Raw genomic sequence first — 25767 nt, forward strand, 5'->3', positions numbered from 1 at the left:
TTGGCTGCGCCCGGCGAGAGTAGGCGGGGCTCGGCTGGAAGCCTTCTACGCAGCGCCGTAAGTCCGCAATTCCCTCAATAGCGCCGGTTCGAATCCCGCGTCCCCGACCGTGCCTCGCTGAGGTAAACTGCGGCGGGAGGGCGGGGCTCGGCGCATGCGCGGGAGAAAAGAGCGGGAGCGGCGGCCGCGAGCGCCCCTCAGCGGCGCGCTGTGAGGGCGGGGGGCGTCGCTCCCATAAATCAATAACCGCCCACCCCAGAGTGGGGCGGGTAGTCCTGAAAGGGTGATCGAAATGGTTTCCTTCAGCTTTTTATTTTATTTGTTGTGCCTGCGTTTGGGCAGTGCCAGGGTCAAGTATTAAAAGCAATTTTTTCTCAGAGCATGACCCAAACTTGGCCCCAAATCCCCCCTGTTCCCCCCACATCCCTTCCAGCACCCCCAGATTTCTCCTTCCTATGCACAGATCCTCCCATACCCCTCACACTCCCCCATGAACGCTTTATATACCCACGCACCCCATTAACCATGCCTCCACCCCAATTTTGGGGTCACCCCAACCCCCCTGTGCTTAAATCTCCAAAATGCTCCCAGATTCCGCCCTTAACCCTTTATATACCCAAATCCAGCCCCTATTTACCCCTGATATACCCACATCCCTCCCCAATTTCCCTCTGATCTCCCAATGTCCCCCCTAAATCCCCCCATATCCCCTCGGATGTCTGTATTCCATTCCTCATTCAGCCCAGGCAATTCCAAGCCTGTTTATTCCCTTCAGCAATAAAGTAGCTGCGTTTGAGTATTTCCATATTTTTCACCTTATGTTTATTTGCTTTAAGATATTCCCATCCAAAAGCTCTGAGCTTTTGGGGGGTAAAGCATTCACTGGTTCCACTTTGAACAAGAACCGAAATCCTCGCCCTCTGAAACTGCAATTGACTGCAATGGAACAAAGCATATTGCCAAAGAAACCATTGTCTGTTTTCCTGCAGCTTAGATGACAAGCCTGGCACGGTCAGCAGGCAGTGACTGCTCTGGGAGTCGTGGCAAGTAAGAAGTACAGGAGAAAAGGCCTTTTCCTGCTGCAGGTAGCTGCTCTTTGCCCCCAGAACACAGAATAACTGTGGTATGAGTGCTTTCATCCTGCTCTCTCCACACTGATTTATGGACGGGAAGCTGATTGCCATTTAATGTATTATCCAGGGACCAACTTGAAACAATAGGATAGCTGCGACTCAGGAAAATTGGGAGCAAATGAAGCACATCAGAGAAGATTTGGCAATTCACGTTTTGTGTGTTGTTTCAGCAAGGCTTTCCTGAATGGAGGGATGGATCTATTAAGCTGCCTTAGCGTTTTGTTTTAGGTTTCATTATTTCTAATAATGGCGTTTATTATTTATGTAGTAATCCGACTGTAAGTCCTGATAATGGCACAGTGTCAGAGGGCTTCATCTTCGCAGCTGCTCCCTGCTTTATTGTGGCACTGGAAACAGCTTTGCTTGCTGGATACCTGTCATCTCAGTGAGCCCTCATTCCATTTTACAGCTGAGTGACCTGGATAACACTGGTGTTCTGTAGTGTGCAAAAAGCCCAATCAACCTGTTTTCTTTTTAAATATTGAATGAGATTAGTTCCAGCTGCAATTTTGCTGAGATAGCCTGACTTTTCCAGTTTAGCAGTGACAGTGATTCATGCATCCTCACAGAGAAGGCTCTGACTCAGAATTTCAGGATTAGCAGCTGAGGCACTTTGAGATGTTGCCATCCCCAGCTGTTTTTTACCACTGTTTTGCCATCATTACCCTCCTGTAGCAGAGCAGGCAGAATTAGCTGCTCCAGTCACATTCCCATTTGGCATCTCTGGCAAAGCCCATCTCATCCCTAGGTTATCTAATAACTGGGCAGTGAACCCAGACAAGTGATGTGCAGGTGTCCATGACTGCTGGGGCATGGCAGCTTTCAACCCAGAGGCCAGATGGGTTCATCACAGGTCCTGTGCAACGGCCTCCTTGTTCCACTGGCTCTAAATACTGCTTCTCCAAGGCACGTTTCAAAGGAGCAGAACAGTCCCAGGGCTGGAGGTGCAGCAGGCAGCCTGGGGCAGTTGGTTTGCAGCAGTTCTAAACTGCTTGCTGAACTCATTGGAGGAGAGAGCACACAGCAAGTCCCAGTTCTGTGTCCTACACAAACAGGTCACAGCAATTAGGCTGTAAAGTCAACTGGGAAAATACTTTGTACAGTCTGAGTTACTAAATAACCAGATCTGTTAAAAGAGAAAGTACAGAAGGGGTGACGATGCTGAACTCCGGATTAGGAGTCTGAATTTCAGTAGCTTCAGGTTGAGGAAAACGAGAGTTTTATTTTCTAGAAAATTGCCTTTTATTTATTTTTTTTTTTTTACCTCATTCCAGCACGTTTTTCAGTCTCTTTTTATAAGAGAGATCCCAGACAGTAGTCAGAATCCCCAGTTAATGATTCTTTATTTCTACTTTACAGAAGGTCATAGAATGGAAGAAGAATTTGCAGCAGCACAGGAATAAGTGAAGTCAAGGTCAAAGTTGGCAACTGATAGAAGCAGATGTTCAAGCAAGAAATGTATGAGACCAGCAACCAAATGTAGTTCCTCTTCATTGTCTGCTTTCTGGCTTGCATGAGTTTGTGAGGAGATGAGACAAAGCTAGTGCATAGAAAGCTGTACAGATCCCCAAACACCCTTAGGATTCAAGCATTGATCTTTCTGTGTTGTTTTCTGTTGGTGAGAAGAACGAGCTGCACCCACATGCGTGTGCTAGAGTAGCAACAAAGCTCCAGAGGAGGTGAGTGGAAAAGATTGGTAATGGACAAAGTGCAGAAAACCCCACATATATTCTGCTCAGCTGCACCACGCTGTCATAGCTCCTCTTGGGAGTGGGATAGGAGGTGTTTTTGACATTGAGCAGTGCTGTGGGAATTGATCTGCCTCTGATTTGCTGAGTAGGGAAGTGCAACAGAAAGAAAAACACGAGCTTTCTTTTAAAGCATGTGCAGTTCTTGCATAGCATTACACACTATCTCCCCAAAAGTAATTAAAAAAACAACATTTTAATAACTCAAGTATCCCAGAGTATAAAATCCAGTTGTTCTGGTTGCCCTCATTCTTTCTGTTCCAGCAACACACGCGTTGTTCTTACAGCTTTAAGAATTAGCTAGAGATGCAGCCAAGCACCAAAACGGAACAAAATATGACGCAGGGATGTCTGTCATGTTGTGTTTTCACAGAAATCAGTCTATGTGATGACTTCTCCACCCTGTAATTCAGCCTCTTTTTGTCCCAGGATAATTTAAACATTCGTCTTGGTCAGCTCTGTGTGGAGACAGACTACAGCACAAGTTTATAAGGTTATGAGCATGAGTTTATCTAAATACTAGACGGTGTTGTTTCTAAACTTTGTAAGACCTAAGTCATCTAAAGTGGGGCCACTAAATCTATCCATCTCCTCCTTAGTTCTGATTCATTGCCTACAGGTAACTCCCAGTTACCTAGTTCTAAATACTCCCCCACTAACTATGCTCTTTGGTGTGCTAGAATCTATTCTCATCTTTGTGGGCCATGTAATTAGAACACTTTTTCTATCATTTTCATCGACTTCCCTGTGAGAATGATGTGATTTGAAGGTCAGCTTTTCTGCAGACCCACTTGTGCTGTAAGAAATTCTGCGTGCCACTGCAAAGTGAGGCTGGGATTCCTCAGTGTTCACCAGCACAGGGAAGAACTTATTTTTCAACATCTCAGTGAGATATTAAACAACAAATGTCTGTACTTCCTACCAGAGAAACTTAGGAACTCTGCATTCTCACTTCATAACAGCCACTATGAAGAGGATTATCGATTGAAGTCAGATGAGGTAAGACGCTTAAAATGCTTTAAAATCTCATTGTTTGTTTTAAGGGTGTAAACTAACATAGTGTTGGTAGTGATGAGTTGTCTTCTGTAGGTTACCAGGATCAGGCTTAGAAGCACTGCAGTTCAGTTTCTTTGTAAATAATAATTATTATTATTATAAAAATAATGCAGAGGGGAGCAGCTTGCAGCAAGAAAGGGACATGTGACAGTGAGCAGCAGCCAGGGACACAGTGGCTGTCAGGGACAGCACCTCAACATGGCAGGGAGAGAAGCTGCTTGAGCAGTTTGTCCTTATGGCTCTGTAATTTCAGAGTAATTGCTTGATTTTTGGATTGTTTTTTTTTTTTTTTTTTTTTCTCTCCGGGTGCTGCTGCCAATTATGAGCAAATGGTCATGAGGTATTTAGAGGTAGTTGCACAACAATAAAGTGCAAGACATTGCAACATCTTCCCTTCTTCCCTTCCACGATCCATTTTCTGTTTCGTTTCCTTTGAGCCAAATGTAGTTTGCAGGGTTTGCCCTCTCCATCCCCACATTAACAAGAGATGATGAAATTCAGGTTCTTCCATATTGCAGATCCACAGAGGGGAGACAACAAGCCCCATCTGCCTGCATGCATCCTGCGTTTTGGAGTGGCATTCTGCTGTGAGCACTTTCTTTCTCCTCTGACCCCTTTGGTTGCTGGAGCTTTGCACACTGGATTTGTTTTTGCTTAACTTCCCTTTTCTCTTGCAGAGAAGTTCTGGTGTTTCTTTCCAGGAAGGGCTGCTTTCACACCCTCCGTGTTGCAAGAGCTGGGCAGGATTGCTTATTTTCCATCGGCTCTTGTTGTGCTTGGATCAGTCAGCCTTAGGGACCGGGAAGCGCACGGTGCATGAAGCTCAGCTTTTGTAACTGGTAATTTGGTTTGGAAATGTTATCCAAACAAACAGCAGGATGAGAGTTAAGACCTGTGCAGAATCTGCTCCGTCAGAAACGAGTTCAGAGTCAATTCTGCCTGCCTAAACATTTCGCCCAACAGCTCATCAAAATGGAAATATTCAAAGGAGACTTTTCCCCCCCGATTAGATCGTTCCTTTGATAAGAGCATTAACGAGCATATTTTCCCATAAATAAAATGAACAAGCCTCGAGGGCAGGGAAGGTTGTTTCGCCTGCAATGAGTTATGTGCCACGCTCATCCTTTTGCTGCTATGGGAATCACTTTGCCCCTTTGCTGCAGCTGGGAACAGCCTGAGAGCAGCCTCAGTGCAGCAGAGCTGACAACATGGGCTCTTTTTCAGCTGTAGACATCTAGTTCTTGCAGCTTTATTTCAGGTATAACCCCAAAAGCTGCTCAGAGCAGTGCCAGCACCCAGCACAGCCCCTCAGTGACATCGGTGACACAGGAGAGGACAGGCAGTGCTCCTGCCAGCCTGTTTGTTTGAGCTTCACGCGGCCTCACGCTTTCTATCTGTGAGCTCCTGTGGTTGAACCAATATTGACTCAAGGCTGTGTGTACAGAGCTGGTCAGCAATTCCCCCAGAGCTGCAGCCGACCGTCGGGCAGCTCAGTGGGATGCTCAGCAGTTCAGGATGGGGACAGTTGTAAAGAATGAAAAATGCTCACGAATTTCAGACTGCTGAGCCCATTTTCAGACTTCCAGTCCCCAGGTGTGAGCCCCAGGGTGTCCTCACACTTGGAGTTTGGAAGTCTGTAAGTGATGGCAGCTCTATTATGCCAACAGAATTCCAGTTTTCCCAGAGGTTTCCACTGATGGAGCTGCCTTAGGTACACATTAACTTACACTGCCTCCTGCTTGTCATTAATGAGAGCTCCAGAACATGGTCCTTCCATCCACCAAAGTGCACTTCCACACAGTGCTCTGTGTGTGCTGTAACTCCCATACAACCGAGGTGCTGGGAGATAAAGAGGTGCCATAAAGAAAACAGGAAGCCTTGACATGACTGTTCTAATTGGACTAGTCACCCAATTTGTTTAATTTCCTGCTTACTGTGACTTTTACTAATTGGAAAACCTACTGCTCAGGAGTGCATGCAAGGAAAGAGAGCAGCTGTTACAGAAAATAAACTGTCTGTGCAAGGAGTATTTCCAAAATTTGGATTTGGGGTGTTTTAGCCTCTGAAGTTGTGGCTCAGTCCTCTCTTGGGTTCATTTCTCTGGCTAATTTTGGGCTGGTTGCTGGGTGTATCTTAATACGTTGCATGCAGCTTGCAGTGTGCCCTGCTGTCACGCAGCACTGGGTTTCTTCGTGTACAATTTCTTATTTCCTTGGTGTTCCCAGCTGCATCTGCTGCCCTGTGTCACTGGGTGGGGAAACTGAGGCAGGGATGAAGAACTGTGTGGAGGTAAAGCTCCTCCAGCCTCAAATCCTACAGAAAAAATGCACTATTTGAGGCTTTTTTTTAACCTCTTGCTTTGTTTTTTCCATCATCCTACTGACCTCAGAGTACCTTTGGAATAAGCAAAATGTTTTCTTGAGCCTAAATTATCTGTCCTTATCTGCCTCAAACCTCATTGATAATCCTCTTTGTTGCCTTTAAAAATATTCCTGGGAGATTATTCTTTGGCAATGATGGTTATGTGTAGTTCTCTTTTATATTGCACTCAGCTTTTCTTTCAATAGCTTCCTGATGTCTTGCTGCTTGGTATTGTTGGGTGGATGTACTGTGGTTTCGGATTTGAAATGAGCTCAGAAATACTCTTCCCTGCGGTAAGAGGATGCTTTTTTTCCCATGAAATGTTGCAGAGACAGCCATCAAATATTGATTTATTCAAAATTGGGTTTTCTCTTTTCAGTGCTCTCATGGTGATGCAGATTGACATTGCTGCTGCCCGTGCTGCAGCTCAGGCTTTGTCCAGCAGCACCAGTGGGATGCAACAAGGGTGAGTGTTTGCATCACCACCCGTTAAACTCTTTGAATTTTAACTACAAAGGAATCCACTCCAAAACCATCAGGTCCAAGTAGCACATTGAGCTTATTTGGTTGGTTCAGACCCACTGGAGGACACAGACACCCTCCACAGCCCAAATGCTTCTCATAGCAGCACTGAGACCTTTTTTCCATGACCCCCAGGTATAACAGCTGTGACCCATTTGTTTGGAGGAAGCTGTAAGATTAGGAAAAACAAGCTGTTCTTAATTTTCTTCCCAAATAAGCCATTGTTGTTGCTCTCCAAGCTCCCTGCTCGTTATGATATTTTGCAAAGTCAACAATCTCAAGGCACACAGCATCCAAGGGATGGCAGCTTGTTTCTCTGCTTTGATTTTTTCATCTGGGAAGATGCTGAGAGCCTTCAGCATGGCTTTATGGAGACACAGAGAATGGAGGCTTCCCATGGTGCAGGGTTCAGCTTCCCAATGGGATGTCACATGCAGAGGTGTAGGGCCAGAGGACACCTTCAGAGTCAAACCCAGATATGCTGTCCCCACATAATCCTGGGGTCCCACTCACCTCCTTTTGCCTTGTTTTGATGATTATCAGGGAAGCATCCCAACCACTCTATGCCTTTGCTGCTACAGATGTAAAACAACCCATGACCATGTTAAGTGCCATCACCTCTTAGGCAAAACCCAGCTGTTCATTTGCTGCCTGTTGCGATGGGAGGTGAAAAAGCAGAAGCACACAGAGCAAGGAAGCAAAAGCCTGGTTTGTGCACCTGGGAGGTTACAAGTGTGATAATGGGGTTTTGGTGTTATGTTGTATGAAAGGGCTGCTGCAGCCTCAGCACTGTCTGCTGTGGTTTCGTTGGGTCTCAGCTTTGATGTTCAGCTGAAAGCTTTCTTCCGTGCTCTGGCAGAGGGCTGCAAACCAGCTCAGGTCTGAGGCACCGGCTCTGCAATGTTGGGGTGGAAGGAGGTTGGCAAAGCCTCATTCTGCACCACAAAAATGTAGCTTGGAGGTCTCCCACCAGTCTGGGCCTGAGCCTGCCTCATTTCCATGTGCCCATCTTTGATGAGGAACTTAGAAAATATTTTTTAGTGAAAACTTTGCTTTTCATCTTGCTTTGTGTTCAGAGCTGCATGGATCCTGCAGCCCCCATGCTTGCTGTGGGCAGCTTTGCAGGCATGGTGGGTGCAGGGAGCATTGCTCAAGGCAGAGCAGGAGCAAAGCACCAAGAGGGGCTCAAAAACAATGCTTGATGTGTAAGGGCAGCCTCAGCCCTACTTCTGCTGTTTTGCAGGTCACGGAGATGGGTGCAAAGAGCTATGCTCTTATTTGGGTGCTGTTGACCTGGCTGTGTGCTCTGTGTAGGCTTGGCACTGGGCAGGGGACACTGGAGGGCTTGAAGGTGGTGTCCTCCCTCCTTGCATGGAGGCTTGCGTTTGGGGATGGGGACAATGCTAGGAGTGTGTCTCTGAAAGCAGTGGGGATAGAAGGGAGTCAGGGATCATAGAGTCATGAAGGTTGGAAAAGACCTCTTAGATCCCGAATTCCAACACATCCCACCATGCCCACTGGCCACGTCCCTCAGTGCCACATCTACACAGTTCTGAACACCTCCAAGGATGGTGACCCCACCACTCCCTGGGCAGCTTGTGCCAATGCATCTCCAACTTCTTTGGAGAAGTTGTTCTTCATACCCAGTCTGACCCTCTCCTGGTGCAATATGAGGCCATCCCCCCTCATCCTATTGCTGTTACCTGGAGCAGAGCCGACCCCCCCTCACCACAACCTCCTTTCAGGAGCTGTAGGGAGTAATGAGGTCTCTTGAGCCTCCTCTTCCACAGACTGTCCTGCTCCATCCCCTCAGCCACTACCATAAGACCTGAGTAGGAATGGAGAGGAGAAGAATTGTGGTGGGGCTTTGCTTGGTTCGGGCACCTCGACTCCCCAGCCTCATGCTCCAGCACCAAGTACCGTAGCTTTCTCCTAAAGCATCCCCAGCATCCAACCATAGCCCCAATCCCAAACCAATGCATCTCTTTGGCACACCAGAGCCACCCCAACCCCTCTCCCCTCCTGCCCAGCACTGACTCAGACATCCCCTACGTGCTGTGCAGAGTTTCCTCGCCGTCACCCCGCACCTCGCACCGCAGGGTGCAGCGAGGCTGGGCCGGTCTGTGCATGCACACTGCCTTTGTCTGCTGCTGTAGAGGAGCAGAAAGTGCTGGAGGGAAACCTCTGAACGGCAAAAACCACGCAGGGCTCCATTGTTCCTTGCATCCATGGAAAATTACTCCTGCTCACTCTTCCTTTTGCTTGAGCGGCTCCAAACCACGCTCAGAGGAGGAGGGGAGTGAGTGTACGTGCGGGGTCAGAGCTGTTCCTTTTTTTTCTTTTTTTTTTTTTTACTTTCTTCTAAATGATTTATTCTGAAAGGCTCTGGGCTTTGTGTCGCTGGGAAAACACAAGCAAGCAGAAAGTGTTTGGGGAGCAACCATTTAAATGTCACTGGGGGAGGAAGAGGAAGCAAGGAGCCCCCACACCCCAGCAATGCAGCCCCACTCCCATCTGGCACAAGTTGTCTCTTTGCTGTTCTGTCTCTAAGCAGAAAGCATTTCTGCCCCTCACCGAGCCGCCCATTGGCTGCTGTTGCCTTTGGAGGAAGCTGCAGGCGTGCGCAGAGCAGCATCGCTGTGAGCATGCACAGAGCAATACCCTTCAATTGTGCAAAGAGCAGCACTCCTCAGAGAATAGTACCACTGTGAGCACACACAGAGTAGCATCATAGCAAGCATGCACAGAGCAAAATCACTGGAAGCTGGCAGTGCTCAGGGCCAGGGGTTGGAGCAACCTGAGATGTCTCTGCCCATGGTGCTGGGTTGGAACTGGATACCTCCAACGTCCCTCCCAACCCAAACCATGCTGTGGCCCCATGATGTTTCTGTGATAAGAGTGCACAGAGCACTTGCTGCAAGCACTTTTCTGCTCAATCAGGACAGAACTGGGTGTCACCTGCTGCTTATCTGCAAGCGTTCCTTTGACAGAGGTGTTCCTGGCACCCACAGCTCTTTTTGCACCCAAGAGTATTGGGCTGGGCTTTTTTTGCATATATTTTTGTCTTTGCAATTGGTTTTCTTCTGCTTTGGGAGCTCCTTGTGTGTTCAGGGAGCTGGGGTGACCTTTTGTGTCATGAGGCAGGTGGGATGGGATGCAGACGGGTGTTCAGGTTTGGGGTGTCAGGGTGCCTGCAGGGTGCCTCTGGTTTGCCTGTGAACCACTCCATTGTTTTTTCTCCCTAGGACCTAAATTCAGATCTGTTGCAAAACCCATAGAGGGGCAGAGGGAGGGAAGCTGGAGGCATCTCCCTGTACAATCAAGGAGCCTCTCCTGCTGTCCCCCTCTATTTCTTCACCTTTTTCCCCTGAGATCTCAGGCTGTTGCTGGCTTCTCTGCTCTTCCCAGCCCTGGACAGGACAGCAGGGAGCGATATTTAAAGCAGCCGAACCCGCGTAGCTGTGCAGTGACCTCCTCTCCCTTCTTGGCTCTGAATTCCTCGCATCCTTCTTTTCTCTGTAAAAGGAGAGCTGCTCTATTTAGGGACCGGGTAAGGTGCCTCCAGCAGCAAGTCTCTGTGCTTATAGCTCCCCATTCCCTGCCATGCTGACCAATGTGGCGTTGGGAGCCCAGGGCTGGAGATGTGCAGACCCCAATTAGTCATTTGGCAAGCACTTGCTCCTTACAGCTATAGCTAGAGCCTTCCCCACAGGACCAGCAGCCTCTCCCTTCTTGCTATTGGAAATTATTGCACTCCAAAATCAAGAATCATGAAACTGAGGTCATGGGACCAGTTAGCTGCATGAAGGAGAGAAGTCCCACAGCATTTTTTCCTCATGAATAACACTGCAGAGTGATAAAGGGCACAGAATGGGGCACGGACATAGTGAGAGCCCCTGGGGGGACACCCAGCAGGGTGCTGGGGGTACCAGAGTAACCCTATCGCCGTCACTGGAGGCCAATCAGGATTTATGGCCTTGTCACCAGCCATAAATTTGACATCTAGGGTTGGGTCACACGTAATCGAAGCCAAAGAGGGATCTCATGGGTAGATAAAGGGGTGACCTTCATGCCAGGAGGCAGAGGGCAAGGAGCAGGACACAGGCTGGGTCTCCCCATTGGGTTCACTGCTGGTTTCATCTCATTTCATCTGTAAATCACCCTTCTTTGGAACAGCTGTTGAATCCCAAGGTCGACAAAGCTACATGACTTCTCCCATTACACCATTTTCTGTCCTGTTTGCATCCCATAAATTAAGTCAGTGAGGAGCTTGGTGTGGGATCTGGAAGTGTTTCACAGCAGGATCAGTCTCTCTCCCCTCTAATTAAACATTACAGGTTCCTCATGAATCACACCACATGCAGTATGAAAAGCCTCCATGGGGTGATTTATGGGAAATATGTTTTGATGTGCAGACTCAGGCCCCGCTCCTCACCCCATGCACCCCCAGCCCTCTTTCTTTACATTTCTGTGTCTTTTCTGACACAGGATGACCAGCGGTGTTTCAAGATGTAGGTGCACAGTGGGATTTCTGCAAGCACAGACTGCTTTTTTCTAGCATCATCTCTGCACCATTTGCAGCAATCCCTTAGGATGCCTTTTTGCTGCCATAAGCCCTGCACTGACATTTTCACACCTGTACCCATGGTGCCTCTGAGCTCCCTGCACAGCACTAGCTCAGTGACTGCCTCCTGTTGCACATGGGCTACTTGAGGGGAGCTGTGCTCTTATTGTAAAGAAACAAAGCACGGATGATCATGCTGTCACACCATCTTCTTTCTAATAACCACAGAAAGGACTGACCAGGAGCAGCAGAACTGGATGGTAGCAGAAATGTCAGCAGGATGCTTGGGTGCAGGAGGGAGTGCAGGTGAGCAAGGCAGCAGAGCCCCATGGCCAGGACACAGCAGGACTGTGCTGGTCGCAGTGCTGGGGAACAGGGAGGGACACACGGAGGTGGTGGAGGTAGGGATGAGAAACCTCTGCTCTGTTTTTCCCACTGCTCTGCCTTGTTAGCCCTATTCATAGGGTGCCCTTCCATGCAGCACCTGGGATTTTAACTTTTATTTTTGGAAAATTGTTCACTTCTTGGAGCTGCCATGGAGCAGTCATTCACCCTTTCTCCTCCCCTCGTGACATGGAAAGAAATTCCCACGCAGCAGCGCATTGCCCTGCAGCCGGAGCCGGGCTCTGCCCCACATCACAACCTGCCCCATCTTGTCCTTAACTCCCAGCCTGGCTGCACTGCTCATCCACCTGCATGGTGCCGCGCTGCCTTTGATTCCTCCCCGATGAGATCATCCACCTCTCAGCACAAAACACACTGAGCGGTGTAGTCCTCCTGGCATGGGCTGTTTCACTGTTTCACTGGACTCTTTCATTCTCTTGCTTATTCCCCACTGGGCCTTCACATCTTCTGTTTCTTCTCTTGGTAAATGAAAAACAGCCCAGTGGTGGCAATGGTGCAGTTTGGGAGCATTTGGGGGTGGCTGCTGCACACATTAATGGTGAGAGCTGCTGCTCCAATCTCAGCAGTCCTACAGCACCCAGCTATCGATCAAAGCACTGCAGGTGCAGAGGCAGAAGGGACCAGCGAGATGCTGGGGGTCATTGTCACCCGGATTCAGGGTGGTGTGGGGTTCATCAGGTGCTACATGAGACTGAGAATGGGCATGGGGAGGTGCTCACCCCACTCTCTGCAGGAAAACAGGTGATTAAAGGGTACTGCCTTGTGCTTGTCTCTCTTTTGCTCTTAAAACCCCAGATCTCAAGAATAAGTCATCCTTAGAATCACAGAATCATTAAGGTTGGAAAAGACTTCTAAGACCACCCAGTCCAGCTGACCACCTACCCCAGTACTGCCCATCACTGTCTCATGATGGGCTCAGGGATGGGGACTGCTGTGCCCAGTGCTGCTGCACTACTTCCTATGAAAATAAAACCCTCGCGATTTCAAGTGGCCAATTTGGGGCCTGACTCAGGGCTGGAGGAGGAAATTCCTTCAGGCTGTTGTTTGTGTTTTCCTAGAACAGGAAAAAAAAAAAAATACACAGCAAGAAGCCTCAGCCAGCTCTGCTTTCCCACTGCACATATTGGGCCAGGAGGAGGGACAGAAGGGATGGAATCCTGGAGCTGTGGTGTGGACGTGCATCCCTTCAGGGATCCTTTGTGCTCCTGAGGCACCACTCGAGGGCAGCCATGCTTCAAACACAGCAGCAATGCCAGGAACCTTGTGGTTGGGATGGGCTCTGTGCATCCATCTCCTGCTGTGGGGAGCCTCAAGGTCCTGCCCTGACCAAAATCCCACTCCTGGCTTCTGTGCTGTGGGTTTTCTTCCTGAGATTGAGCCCAACCTAAGCTATCCCTAGCTGCAGGTTGGATGCTGAGGTGGATTGGCTCCTCTGGGTTGAAAAGAGAAGGGTCTGTGGTCAGTGCAAACCCTGCTAGTCATGTCACTGTGCTATACTGGGGAGAAAACAGCATGAAAGCCACTGCAGCACTTCAACCTCAGCTGGAGGTGCTCATGCAGGTCCCTTCAGAGACAGGCAGCCATGTGGGATGGAGCCTGTGGTTCCATGACCTTCAAGGCCCCTTCCAACCCAAACCAACCATTCTATGTTTCCACGATCTTTAAGGCTCCTTCCAACCCAACCCAACCATTCTGTGGTTCCATGATCTTTGAGGTCCCTTACAACTCAATCATTCTACGGTTCTGTGATCTTGAAGGCCCCTTCCAACCCAACCATTATATGATTCTACGATTTTCAAGACCCCTTCCAACCCAAACCATCCATGGTTCTATGATCATGGTCCTTTTTGATGCCAAAGAAAGTGGAAATCAAGCCTTTCCAGCCTTCTTCCACTATCACAGAGAAACAAAGAAACAAGTAGTGAGCAAGCAGGAGAGCACAGCCTGGCACATGAGATTTGCATGTGATTTCTGAACTCTGCTGACTTTTAACTTGGAAATTTCTAATCTAATAAAGGAAAGGAGAAATGGGGAACAGCTGGTTGCTCTTGAAATTAGTTCCTGGTCCCACCAGCACTGCCTGGTGCTGTTCTTGGTTCCATGGCATGGATGAGGTGTATGGTGGGACCTGTCCCTGTCACCAGGCAGCACCTTCAAGGATGTTTTATTTGGGATGTCATGTCCCAACAGTTACTTGCTCATGCTCTACTCAGAGCTACTGATGGCTTGAAGTCTTCAAAGAGAATAATGATTAGCCCCAAGCAGCACTGAGCTGTGAGAAAATGTATAATGGGACGATTATCAAGTGAAGCTGAGACTAAAAGTGGCGTTTAATGGAGTCTGGCACCTCGTGTTCCAGCTGACCTGAATGCTGCTCCTTCTGCCAGGCAAATGGAGTAAAAACCTCTGGGATTCGTAAATCAGAGTATTTAGGTTACACGTGGATTAGGGTGTGATCAGACAGTGCAGAGCTGCTCTGGATCATATGGGATCACCGAGGGCAGAGGGGCCCATTTGGTACCAGCCGTGAGCATCAGCTTGTGCTTAGGATGCTCCATTTCTCACTGGATCTCTCTGTGTCAGGAAGCATTACCCAACCACACAGTAACACCTGGTGGCACAAAGCCACAGGAACATCTTGCTTCCAAAACGCTGCGGGCTTCCAATTAATGGCACTGAGACAAGGAGATTGCTCGCCTTGATTCATCTCAAATCATCGGTGATGAGAGATGTGTGATTTGACGGGAGAGGCACAGCTGGCAGACAGAAAACGTCTCTTTGCTTCCTGTAACTTCTCAAGCACTCCCTAATGAAGACGGTGTCCATTTGTTTGCATCACCCCGTGGCTGTGCGAGGGGATGACGCTGGCTGCACTCACGGACCACGTAGTCCTTCAGTTCTGACAACAGGCAACATCAACTTTCCTTAAACCCAAATCTGAAGATAACCGGGGGCCAATCTCATGTCTTGGCAGCTGACTTTAAAGCACAAGTTATTAAAGATGGAGAGGAAGGAGATTACATCCTACTGGGAAGATGGGAGAGCATTGCTATAGAAACACAGGGTTGCTGTGGCACAACTGGAAGCTGGCTCTTGGGTACCAACCAAAACCCCTTTTCTGAGCCTCAGGGCAAGGGAAAAGCAGGGATTTGGTGGGGAAGTCAAAGGATTAGGAAAGATTTTACCTCTGGGTATCTCCTTCCTCCATCTGCCTGAGTTAGAACTGAACACTGGGGATGAAATGCCTTTTGGTCCCTTCCTGCTGCAAGAAACAAGCTGAGAAGGCCCTGAATGTGCAGGAGAGTCCCTGTCCCATGGTCCCACACCAGGATGAGTGGGAAGAAGTTTTGCTTGGGCTCTGCATGTGTGTCCTGGGAGGATGAGCTTGACATCAGGAGAACACAAGCAAGCTGACAGACCTGCAAGCCCCACATGAAACACAGCTGGGAGCAGAAGGGGTTGTTATTCAGCCTGCTGCTGATGTTCTGCTTTCACTTTGCCCCTATAAAGCAAGCATGCCTCGCCAGCTAACTGCCTGACCCTACTGGAGTGGGAATAAAACAGAAATATACCCTTGGCATGCGCCCACAGCCCTGGCGCGTTGGGGAGGGCTTTGTTTACGGCACAGCTCTCCTCCATCTGGGCTCGGCTTCGGCAGAAGGTTATTTATACTGCAGTAGGGTTCACTGCGTGCTCAGCCCTGCCTCTGCCAGAGCCGGGAAATCCCTGCCCTGGAAAGCAGACGGCTGCTCCTGTCTGCTGTGTGGTCCTAAAGCAGGACCGTGGGCTGACGCCCCGTGGCCAAGAGCGCTCCCAGCATGCAGGAGGAGGATGCTAGTTATCCTGTTTGGGGTATATACGAGCTTCTCGGGCAGAGGATGAGGAGGGTGAGCCTTCATGCTGGGCACCATGCAGGTTTCCTCCCTGTCCCAATGTGCGTAAAAACCTGGGAGTCGTCCAAGCTTGGGCAGGGGCCATCCCATGCCATCCATCATCGCGGCGTCAGAAAAACGGAGCTGCGTCAAGCTGAAGTGATGTTAGGGGGAAAAAATGCTCTGTAAGTTGTTTTTAATTCTGTTAATAGGAAACAGACAGTGTGGCTTTAATCTGGCTGCAAAGCCCTGGAGCTCTGTTTGGGATCGGCTCCTGCTGTCTGGGGCTCCAGAGGTGCTGGTGCCTGGTTTGTCCCTCCTGTGGATCCTGCAATGGATGAAATATCAAACCTGTGCTGAAGGCAAATGTCAGTGCTGCAAAACGACGTGCTGCAGTTTTGGGTTCTCAGCTCTTCTGCCTTCCAGAGCAACATCTGAAGATGTGTCCTCAAGGCAGGACACCATCACGTGCCACCAATGGGGACACACTGGGAGGGTGGGCTCCTACCTCAGGCTGTCCCCACCAGCAGAGCTGCTTTTCCTTTCCAGCTGCCCAAAAAGGGGATACCCCATCCCCTTGCAGCCCCACCACTGGGATGCCCTCAGGGAGCAGAGCCACAGCCCCAGGTTTGGGGTCAGCCCTGTGCCACACTGCCTTTTCTGGGGGGGCAGCTCTGGGCGCTGCAGCCCCTGATGATTGGGTGCTATTTTGCTCAGTGCAGGAGCAGCTGTTGCTGTACATTATTGCACACTGCCTGTACCGGACCGCAGGCTGGAGGCGAGGCGGCTGTGCTCAGCCCGAGGTATGGCTTTGTGTTGATTTTCTCCTTTTTTATTGAATCAGGGTGGGCAGCAGCCCAACACGTGGCCAGGGGGATGTGGTGCCGTGCTGGCCACGGGCATAAAGAGGGCAATGGGACCCATCCTGACGTGGCCATGTGAGCGTGTTCAGGGATGGCAGGGCGGGCAAGGGGCTATTTTTGGCCATTTCTTTGACATGAGTTAGCAACTTCAGGCTTTCACAACTTGGGCTTGCTCAGGAAAAGTCCAAGCAACAGCAAAATGGGGCCAAATTTCATCTGTGGCCATAACTTTGTGTGTTGAAAAGACCTGGAGTGCAGAGCACATGGGAGAGGATGCAGCATTCATGAACAAGGTAGCCTTATCCCCTTAGAGGAGTCAGTGCAAGATGAGGGCTGGAAATGGGCTGTCTGGTGGCAGCCCTGGCATTGGTGGTCATGCCTACCATGTGGCCATCCTTGCAATGTGGATGTCCCTATGCCACGTGGCTGTCCCTATACCATATGGCTGTCCCTGCCACATGGCCATCTTTGCCATGCTCTGCTGGGCAGTGGCTGCGTGCTTGGGGCACTGGCTTTGGAGATGATCCAGTATGAACCCTGGGGACCACGCTTACCACCTCCACGCTCTCATCATCTTGCCATGGAGAAGATTTCACGAGCCTGGGGAGGAACCCCCAAAATCTAATTCTGGGCAATAAATGCTCTGCTTCTCAGGGGAGCACAGGCCAGCTTGCCTTGACTGAGGTAACTAAAACAGAACCTGAAGTCTTGTTTTGATTCCATGTTGAAAGCCAAGATCTTTCATGCCATTACTTCTCAGCCACAAAGTTTGCTCATCATTATTTGTGTTGCTTCCAATGTCGTGTTTTAGATTCCAGCCTGGGAATTGGTGCTTTTTTTCTCAGCATTCATTGTTCCACCAGGGAAAAATAAACTAAATCTGGCTCAGATGGGGCAGAAATTCCTCTTCCCGATGATGGATGAGATGTGCAGATCTCAGAAGCCCATGGCCTTGGGGTGGTGCTTTTGGGGTGATGTTGTGCCCACCAGGCTGATTGTCCCCATGTGGGTGATGGCCACAGAGAGGCCACTGTCCCCCTCATCTTGCCCAGAAAGGTGAGCATCATACTGAGTGCCACGCTCTGCTTGTCTCCTGCAGGTGCTGATGTGCTGGGGAGGAACGGTGGGGAGAGCCATAGATTGTAAGTGTGCTGGTGCCTTTGGGTCTGTCATCAGGACAGGGAGGCTGTGTCTCAGTTCCCATTTGCACCAGCTGTGATGAAGACTGGATGGTTCAGTGGTTAGACTGGGTACAGGACAGGATTGGGACCCTGACACCCTGTGGTTCCACCTTGCAACCTGGTGGGTTTGGACAAGAGTTGAGACCCTCCTGTCCTGGATTCGGGGCTTACAAAGGGTCCTGGGGAGGGTTACTGGGGAAAAACCTTCGCTGACCCAGCCAAGGGGTGAGACCAGCTCCTGAACTGGGAATGAGAAGCATAGTCCCTATGTCTGTGTAGGGCTGTGATATATGGCCCATGGGCTGCTCTGTTCCCAGCCTGCATGGAACAGCACAAAACAATCCACCTGGCATGGAGTGCACCACCCTCAGGGGCTGGTAGTGGTGGTGGGCTGGGATCTGCATCCTGCCCTGGTGACAGCGTTTGGGCATCCTTAGGTGCACACCCTGGACAGGTTTCCAGGTTGGAAAGCAGAAAGGTCCCTCCTGCAGAGCTTGGGAGCAGGAAGCACAGCCCTCGTGGCCCAGCTGTTGCTGTCACTGAGCCGTGCTAGTGGCAGTTCTCACTTGTGGCACCAATCCAGCACTGTGACACAGGGCAGCAGGCAGTCAGCACCGAACCCAGACCCCAGGCATTGTCCCCATAGTGGGGCCCATCCAGCGGATCCCACAAGGGTTGGGATTGCTCAGGCGCAGCCCAACACTCTGCAGCACGGAGCCAGCTAGTGGTGAAACCCATCTTAGCAAATAATCAGATCCCAACCTGCTCAGAGATACAGACACAGGCACCAGGAATACATGCCAGAGGACCTGGCAAAGCTCCTGCCTGGCCCTAGTAGCCACCAGGACTGCAAAGAGGGGCTGGTTCCATCCGCTCAACCCCAGCTGCATTCAGCATCTCTGGCTCTAGGAGGGTTCACACAGCTGACCCCCATCCAACCGGACTGTGCACATGCACCCACGTCTGCTCCTCTTTGCACAGGGCCTAAAGGAGGTGGGGACCCGGTGCGGTGTCCCTGAGCAGCAGTTGGACGTCCCTGAGCTGAGCATGCCTGAGCCGACGTCGCAGGGCACGGAAAAGAAGCGTGCAGAGAAGGTGGGAGCAAAGGGCGGCGCCGCGGTGCCTGCAGGTAGGAGTGCATGGAAAATCCTCATCAACCCCAACACCACCCCACTGTCCCATGTCCCCTGCCAGCCCAGGGGCACCATCTGGTGATGGGCTGGGGATGGAACCCCCCATTTCTGCAATACAAACCCCAAGGGGCTTGGTGCAACCCTTGTGAGGCTGCACAGGGGCTGTCAGGGTCCACCTCTGGTAATTCTGAGTTTCTTTGGGTTCCCAGTCCCCAAGAGCCTCCCTGTGAAAGCAAAGGTGGAGCCCCATAGCCTGGACCCTGCGGAGGAGCCGCTCATCTGGGAAGGGCTCACCCTCAACAAGTGCATCCTGGTGGCCTCCATTGTTGCCCTGCTCAGTGTCAGCTTCCAGGTGCTCCAAGGTGAGCGTTGTCCCTGTGCTGCCAGGATAGCTGCACCTCAACATTGCCACCTCCACCCCTTGCCCTCTGTCCCCTTTTCTCTTCCAGCTCCACCATGCCCCAGGGACGGTGTCATCAGTGGCAAGCAAGAGCCCCCAGCAGCTCCCATCCACGGTGCGTTCAGAGCTGGGTGGGTTCCACAAGAGGCTGCTGGGGTTTTAGGGTTAGGGGTAGTGCTTGGGTTGTGGCTCATTGCTTTCCATCCCCAGAGGTCATCATCCCCAAGGAGGAGGTCCCAGAGGTAGTGGCTCCACAACCCATCCTGCCTGAGAGCAGCATGCCAGAGGATGACGATGGTGATGATGATGGTGACGATGATGACGACGAAGCGGACAGCAACCTGGTATGGGGCTGAGGGGGGGGGACAGCATCCTCTGGTGCAGAGGAGATCACGGTCCCTGGAGGTGTTCAAGAACCATGGAGATGTGACACTTGGGGTCATGGTCAGTGGGCATGGTGGGTGTGGGCAGGGGTCAGGCTTGGGGATCTGAGAGGTCTTTTCCAACCTGAATGGTTCTGTGGTCCTCCATGGGAGGGATGGAGAGGGCGTGAGGTGTGTGACACTGCTGTCCCCCAGGCCGAGCCCTGGATCTTCAAGAAGTGGTTTGGCCGATCAGAGCCGGGACATAAGGAGGAAGAGCCTGGAGAAGAGGAGGAAGAGCCCTCAGAGAAACCTGAGGAACCAACAGCCAAAGTAGAGCTGAGGAAGGGCCAAGAGAAACCACGGGGCCCAGAGAAGAAAGAGGAGAAGGCCCGAGGTCCGGAGAAGGAGGAGAAAACTCGAGGCCCAGAGAAGAAGGAGGAGAGAAAGGAGGAGAAGGAGGAAGAGAAGAAGGAGAAGGAAGAGAAGAAAGAGAAGAAGGAGGAGAAGGAAGAGAAGAAAGAGAAGAAGGAGGAGAAGGAGGAGAAGAAAGAGAAGAAGGAGGAGAAGAAGGAAGAGAAGAAAGAAGAGAAGAAGGAAAAGGAGGAGGAGAAGGAGGAGGAAGAGGAGGAGGAGGAAGAGGAGAAGGAAGAGAAGAAGGAGGAGAGACCGCGTGGCCCAAAGAAGGAGGAGAGGCCCAAGGAGGGCCGCGCAGCCCCAGCAGAGAGGAGCAGCCGTCGGGAGCCGCGTCCCAAGGACAGGAGCCCCGAGGAGAAGCCCCCCAGAGCCCCTCGGGCACACAGGGAGCCCGAGCAGCAGCAACACAAGAAGAGACGCCGTGAGGGGAAGGAGAGCCGGAGGGAGAAGGATGAGCAGCGCAGGGATGGCAGCAAGGGCAGAGCGGGCAGAGCCGAGCGGCAGGAGAGCGGCCGGAGGAACTGGGGGCTGCCACGGGGCGAGCAGCGGGGCAGGAGGGCCGGGGAGCCAAAGGGGAGGGACAGGGCACGAGAGGGCCGGCGGCGTGACTGAAGGCTGCGAGGGACCGACTGGGCCCAGCCCCACAGATACACAGCCACCATCTGTCTGCTGGACCCCTCTGCTGCCACCACGCCTTCAGCCTTTGTCCCCATGCCCAGAGTGGCTGCAAGCAAAGTGGGGACACTGGGGTCCTGCTGTACCCATGGGACATTGGGACCTGCTGTGCCAATGGAGACATTGGGGTCCTGCTCTGCTGATGGGGACACTGAGATCTGCTGTGCCCATGGGAACATAGGGGCACTGCTGTGCTGTTGGGGACACTGGGGTCCTGCTGTGCTGATGGGGACATTGGGACCTGCTGTGCCCACTGAGACATTGGGGTCCTGCTCTGATGGTGGGGTTCATCTGTGCCCATGAGTGACTGAGTCCTGCTGTTCCCATGGTGACACTGAGTTCTGCTTTGCCAATGGGGACAACGAGTCCTGCCATGCCTGTGGGGACATCAGCCACCTAGCCCAGCATCTGTGGGGACCCTAGGACTCCCCAGGATGAAGGCAGCCCATAGGGAGCGTGGAAATGAGCTCTGCTCCCCCTGGGCTTCATGCCATCAGGCTCCATCCCCGGCTGCAGCAGCAGCTCGTTGTCTCCCATGCTGACACCTAAGGAGCAAGGATGCACTCCTGGCAAACAGAGGGGTCTGCAGCCCTGGTAGCTCTTGAATTCAGTGAATGGTTTTATTGAAAAACAAATCAAAGAGAGATGTGTGTTTTGGGTGAAGGAAGCCAAGCTGCCCTCGGAGCGTGGACACATGGCCCCAGTGTAGGAGGCCCAAAGCTTCAGAACCAGAGCTCAGGTCCTGCCCCGCAGAGCTGCTTTTAGGGAGAAAGCACACGAGCATTACCACACAGTGCTGCAGCAACTGCAGGAGACCCCGACTGCAGCGGGTTTGAGTATTCGCTAAACCAATAGTGGTTAAAACAAACTGATGTTCATTTTTAAGAAGGTATTAAATGTCTTAAAATATATATATATATATATATACCATGTTTCTGGATACGTTTGTGTGTTGTAAAAAGAAAAGAACATAGAGCAAAGAGGGAGGGGGTGGGGGGCTGTGACCCTGTCACAGGGGCTCAGCCTGGTGGTGGGGTCCCATGGAGCTCAGCTGGGAGCTAGCACAGGGCGGCCGGGCTCTGTGTGCTGATGTCATTAACGCTATTAATGTTAAGACATGTAATGGGATCTGCTGTGCTCTGGGGAGTGGTGACAGCATGGAGCAGCACAGCAGCACCCAGCAGCAAGCCCAGCACTGCAGCCATTGCCATGGCCAAGTGTGGGGATGGGACCCCATGGAACAGCAGAGTGGAACGCGGGATTTTGCCCCCAAGGGCTCAGGGATGGGTACAGCCATCACTGCAGGCGGATGTAGGGCAGCACAACCCCACAGAATAAAAACAGAACCAGAGCAACGCTAGGAGGCAAAGCAGGAGGAAAAGGCGCTCGGAGGGATGCTCCCATCTCAGCCAGGAGCACTGCACGAGGGCTGCAGGTGGGAACCTCTACCGACAGCCGCACTCCTCCGCCACCATGTTGGGGAACTTGCGCACCTCCAACCCCTCGGCCGACACGCTGATGATGAGCTGGTCCGAGTAACGGACGGGCACGCAGCACGGAGCGCGCTGCAGCGGCGAGCCCCGCTCCTGCATGCCCAGCAGCAGCACGGTGTGCGAGTGGTAGCCGGGCACGCGGGTGGAGAGGGGCAGCTTGCAGGGCCCCTCGCAGTTGTTGGCCGCATAGACGGTGGGCATGACGATGAAGTTGCGGTCACGCAGGTCGATGGTCAGCTCCTGCAGCCGGCAGTGCGCCTGGGGCCGCGCGCTGCGGTTTTGCCGCAGGACTTTCCTCCTCTCCTGCCAACGCGCCCGCACCGTTTGCAGCGCCTTCAGCAGCAGCAATGCGTGCAGCTTCCCCGAGCCTGGGGGCTGCCTGCCCGCAGCCGGCCCTGGAGGGTGGTAGCAGAAGCTCAGGAGGTGCTGGAAGAGCCCCGTGTTGGCTTGGAACTCCGGGATGTCCCTCAGCTCGTGGATCACAGCCTGCAGTTTGCCCATCAGCAGCTGGAGCACCGTCCCCTCGGGCTGCCAGTCCCCAAAATGCTGTTCCAGCCCCACGCCGCCCTCCTGGGGGAAAAGCAGCACCGAGGGCTCCTCTGACTGCACCAGGCGCTCCAGGGCGGCCGTCTCTGACAGGTTGAGCAGTTGGTGCGGGAGCGTCTCCATCATCTGGAAGTCCAACCAGTGCTGGGAGCTGGGCTGGGTGGGCGGCTCGCTGCGGGGGCTCAGCACCCGGCGGATGAAGAGGGTCAGCACACCCAGGAACTGCCCGCTGTCCCCTGCCGTTGGGGATGTGGTGTTGTCTGGGCTGGCAGTGGTGTGGGATGGCAGCTCTGCGGTGTCAGGATGGGGTGGGCTGTGGGGAGAACACAGTGGGGTCACAGTGGTGTAAAGGATTGGGACGCAGCATTCCCAAACCACCTTGGTGTGCCATGCGTCCTCCCAACCAGGGTCCAAAGGATGGGACAGGGGGGACTACAGTGCCATTTTCCCCTTTCCCTTCATGGTTTTCCATGCACGGACCTGAGCTGTGGATAGGGAGCCACATCCACCACCCCACTGGCTGAGAGATAGGAGGAAGGGGCTGCAGCATCATCCTCAGGTGGTGACCCAGCCAGCAGGAGCAGCACCGGCGTCATTCTGGTGAAACACTTCTCATCCGAGCCAAAGAGGAGCTGCTGGGTCTCCATGAGGGACAGAGGGGCACCTGGAGATGGGGACACAGTGGGGACAGTGCTGCAGGACCCCCCCAGTCCCTCATCACTGCCAAGTCCCCAATGCTCAGCCATCAGCACCACTGGACTGGCAGTCCCATGGACTGCCCCCAAACCTACCTCCATCCCCGTGGTGCCTGATGGTCAGGGACACCTGGAAGCTCAGCTCCTTGCTGCTGCTGGTCACGGCAGCCTCCGAGGCTCTGAGGAGCAGGTACTGGGCATCCCTAGTGAAGCAAAGGCTCTGTGGGGAGCAAAAGGCACAAGAGCCCCTGAGATCCCACAGGAGGCATCACAGGGGTCAGCAAGACCCCTCCACAGACCAGTCCCTGTTTCCCGAGCACCCAGGGACTGATCCAGCCCAAGGTACGGAGTAAGGAGGCTCTGGAACTGGTCAGGCTGGGGAGAACTGGGAGGGAAGGGAGCAGGGCATGGGGGCAGCTGTGCACCCCCAGTATGGGCTGAGCATCCCCAGAGCATGGGATGAGCACCTCCAGTTCGGGCTGAGCAACCATTGGTCTTGTTCCTTTGTCCCTGGCAGCAGCGTGGGGACAGGGTAACAGCACCATCTTCAGGCACTGCTCTGCCCGGGCTGCCCCAGTGAGAGAGAGGGTGGGAGGGTGTGGGAAAAGTACTGGGATGGGGTGGGGAAGACAAAGGGAGAGGATGGGACAGAGAGACCTTTGGGAGGGGGTGGGGAGGGAAGGGAAGGGAAGGGAAGGGAAGGGAAGGGAAGGGAAGGGAAGGGAAGGGAAGGGAAGGGAAGGGAAGGGAAGGGAAGGGAAGGGAAGGGAAGGGAAGGGAAGGGAAGGGAAGGGAAGGGAAGGGAAGGGAAGGGAAGGGAAGGGAAGGGAAGGGAAGGGAGAAAATCTCTGGAAGGAAATGGGGAAGATGCTGGAAAGGAATAGGATGGGCTAAGTGCTGGAAGGGGATGGGGAGGGAAGGGGATGGAAAGCTGCTGGGCAAGCAGAGCTAAGGTCCTCCCTCTCCCCCTGCCCCCCAGGGTCACCCACCTGCTCCTGTGTCAGCCCCATGCCCTCCACCAGTAGCTCCTGGCGGCCCTCAGCCCGTCTCCCCATGGGGCTGCCTGGGTAGAAGAGCAGCAGAGCGACCTGCAGCTCTCCCAGCACCTGCCCCACCTCTGCATGGAACGGCAGCCTGAACCAGAGCCAGGCCCGTGCTTCCCATTTCACTGCAAAGAGAGCACAGGGTGGGTGAAGCATGCAGCCATAACAGTGCAAAGGGAGAGGAAGGGGCTCTGGGGCTGAGCACTGCTCCTCACATCACTCAGAGCAAACAATGAGTTCTTCAGGTGATGGAGGGCAGCACGCTCCATTTGGTGGGGACCCTCTGTGGACCATTGTTGGTTTTTTTTTTCCCAGTTGGACAGAATAGAACCAAACTTCAGTGACTGGGACAGTAAGAGAGAAATGCTGCTGCTCCAGAACCAAACTGAGCAGTACAGAACCCGCTGATGTTGCAGCACTGGGTGTTCATTGCACGCAGGCTCTCACTGCTATGAAAGCTTCTGACACAAACACACGAGGAGAGGATCTATTGCACAACTTTATCTTAAAGCAAACCCAACCTGCAAATCCAACTCTTCACCCACACTTCCATCTCAGGCCCATCAATAGCATTGGCCTTCCCCACACCACAACCCTCCAGCTCCTACCTTCCTCCAGGTGCAGGACAAGGAATCTCTGCAGCCCCGTGCCCGGCCCTGCCAGGTGCTCCTGGAGCTGCTGCAGCGGTCGGAGCACGGTTTGTGCATCCCCACCTGGGCACAGCCCAAATGTCTCGGGGCTGCGGTGCTTCCAGCCGGCGCGCAGCACCTTGATGAAGGCGCTTTCATAGCGGGTGAGGACCCCCACCACCTCCAGGTGGGATGGGGGGACCTCACTGTGGTCCATCTGCAGGCGGCACACGGGACCCTCCAGCCCCCGCAAGGGCCAGGGCTGCAAGCTGGAGCCGTCAGCCTGTGTGCAGCTTGCTGCAGGCTCAGGGAGGAGGCGAGAAGCCACAGTCATCTTCAGTCTCACCGCCGAGCCAGGTCGTGCTCTGCTCACATTTTCCCTCTTTGCTCCAAATTCCATCTCCTCTGAGAAGCTCTGCCCCAGCGCAGCCTCTGCTCCATGGGTCCCTTTTCTCGGCAGAGCTGCGGAGTGGAGCAACAGCACCAGGTATGGAAGCAGCACCCTGAGAACCGCCTTCATCCTCCTTGTTCCACTGCACCCAGAGCAGCCGCCGAGCCGCCCGATGCACCTCTGCGTGCGGGAGGACCCGCATCTCCCTTTTAAAAGCAGTGGCCTTGAGTGGCCAACACACAACACACCTCCCCTGCGAAACACGGCTGCTGTCCTGC

The 25767-nt window shown here is 52.6% G+C and overlaps 2 protein-coding genes across 7 annotated transcripts; one reads left to right on the top strand and one right to left on the bottom strand.

The window, feature by feature from the left end:
• Positions 1 to 50: 50 nt before the first annotated feature.
• LOC116235872 (uncharacterized) lies at positions 51 to 21354 on the top strand. 6 transcript variants are annotated; one of them, XM_090126000.1, is made up of 11 exons: positions 51 to 122; positions 990 to 1085; positions 2493 to 2812; positions 3255 to 3374; positions 3807 to 3880; positions 17624 to 17666; positions 18687 to 18834; positions 19048 to 19200; positions 19288 to 19353; positions 19449 to 19582; positions 19817 to 21354. In XM_090126000.1, the coding sequence occupies exons 7-11, from the start codon at positions 18753 to 18755 to the stop codon at positions 20627 to 20629; spliced, it is 1248 nt and encodes a 415-aa protein (XP_089982126.1). In that variant the 5' UTR covers positions 51 to 122; positions 990 to 1085; positions 2493 to 2812; positions 3255 to 3374; positions 3807 to 3880; positions 17624 to 17666; positions 18687 to 18752; the 3' UTR covers positions 20630 to 21354. The 6 variants fall into 6 exon arrangements, with proteins under 6 accessions (XP_089982126.1, XP_089982127.1, XP_089982128.1 ...); XM_090126001.1 differs by lacking the exon at positions 17624 to 17666; XM_090125999.1 differs by lacking the exons at positions 51 to 122; positions 990 to 1085; positions 2493 to 2812; positions 3255 to 3374; positions 3807 to 3880 and adding an exon at positions 16379 to 16464 and having other exon boundaries at positions 17624 to 17826.
• On the bottom strand, positions 21292 to 25691 carry AMH (anti-Mullerian hormone). The gene is made up of 5 exons (XM_031604318.2): positions 25078 to 25691; positions 24416 to 24594; positions 23523 to 23646; positions 23212 to 23395; positions 21292 to 23044 (listed from the first exon to the last, which is right to left on the bottom strand). The coding sequence occupies exons 1-5, from the start codon at positions 25616 to 25618 to the stop codon at positions 22138 to 22140; spliced, it is 1935 nt and encodes a 644-aa protein (XP_031460178.2). The 5' UTR covers positions 25619 to 25691; the 3' UTR covers positions 21292 to 22137.
• Positions 25692 to 25767: the final 76 nt, after the last annotated feature.

This window comes from Phasianus colchicus, chromosome 28 (genome assembly GCF_987193195.1).
Source record: "Phasianus colchicus chromosome 28, bPhaCol1.hap1.1, whole genome shotgun sequence".
Lineage (NCBI taxonomy): Eukaryota > Metazoa > Chordata > Aves > Galliformes > Phasianidae > Phasianus > Phasianus colchicus.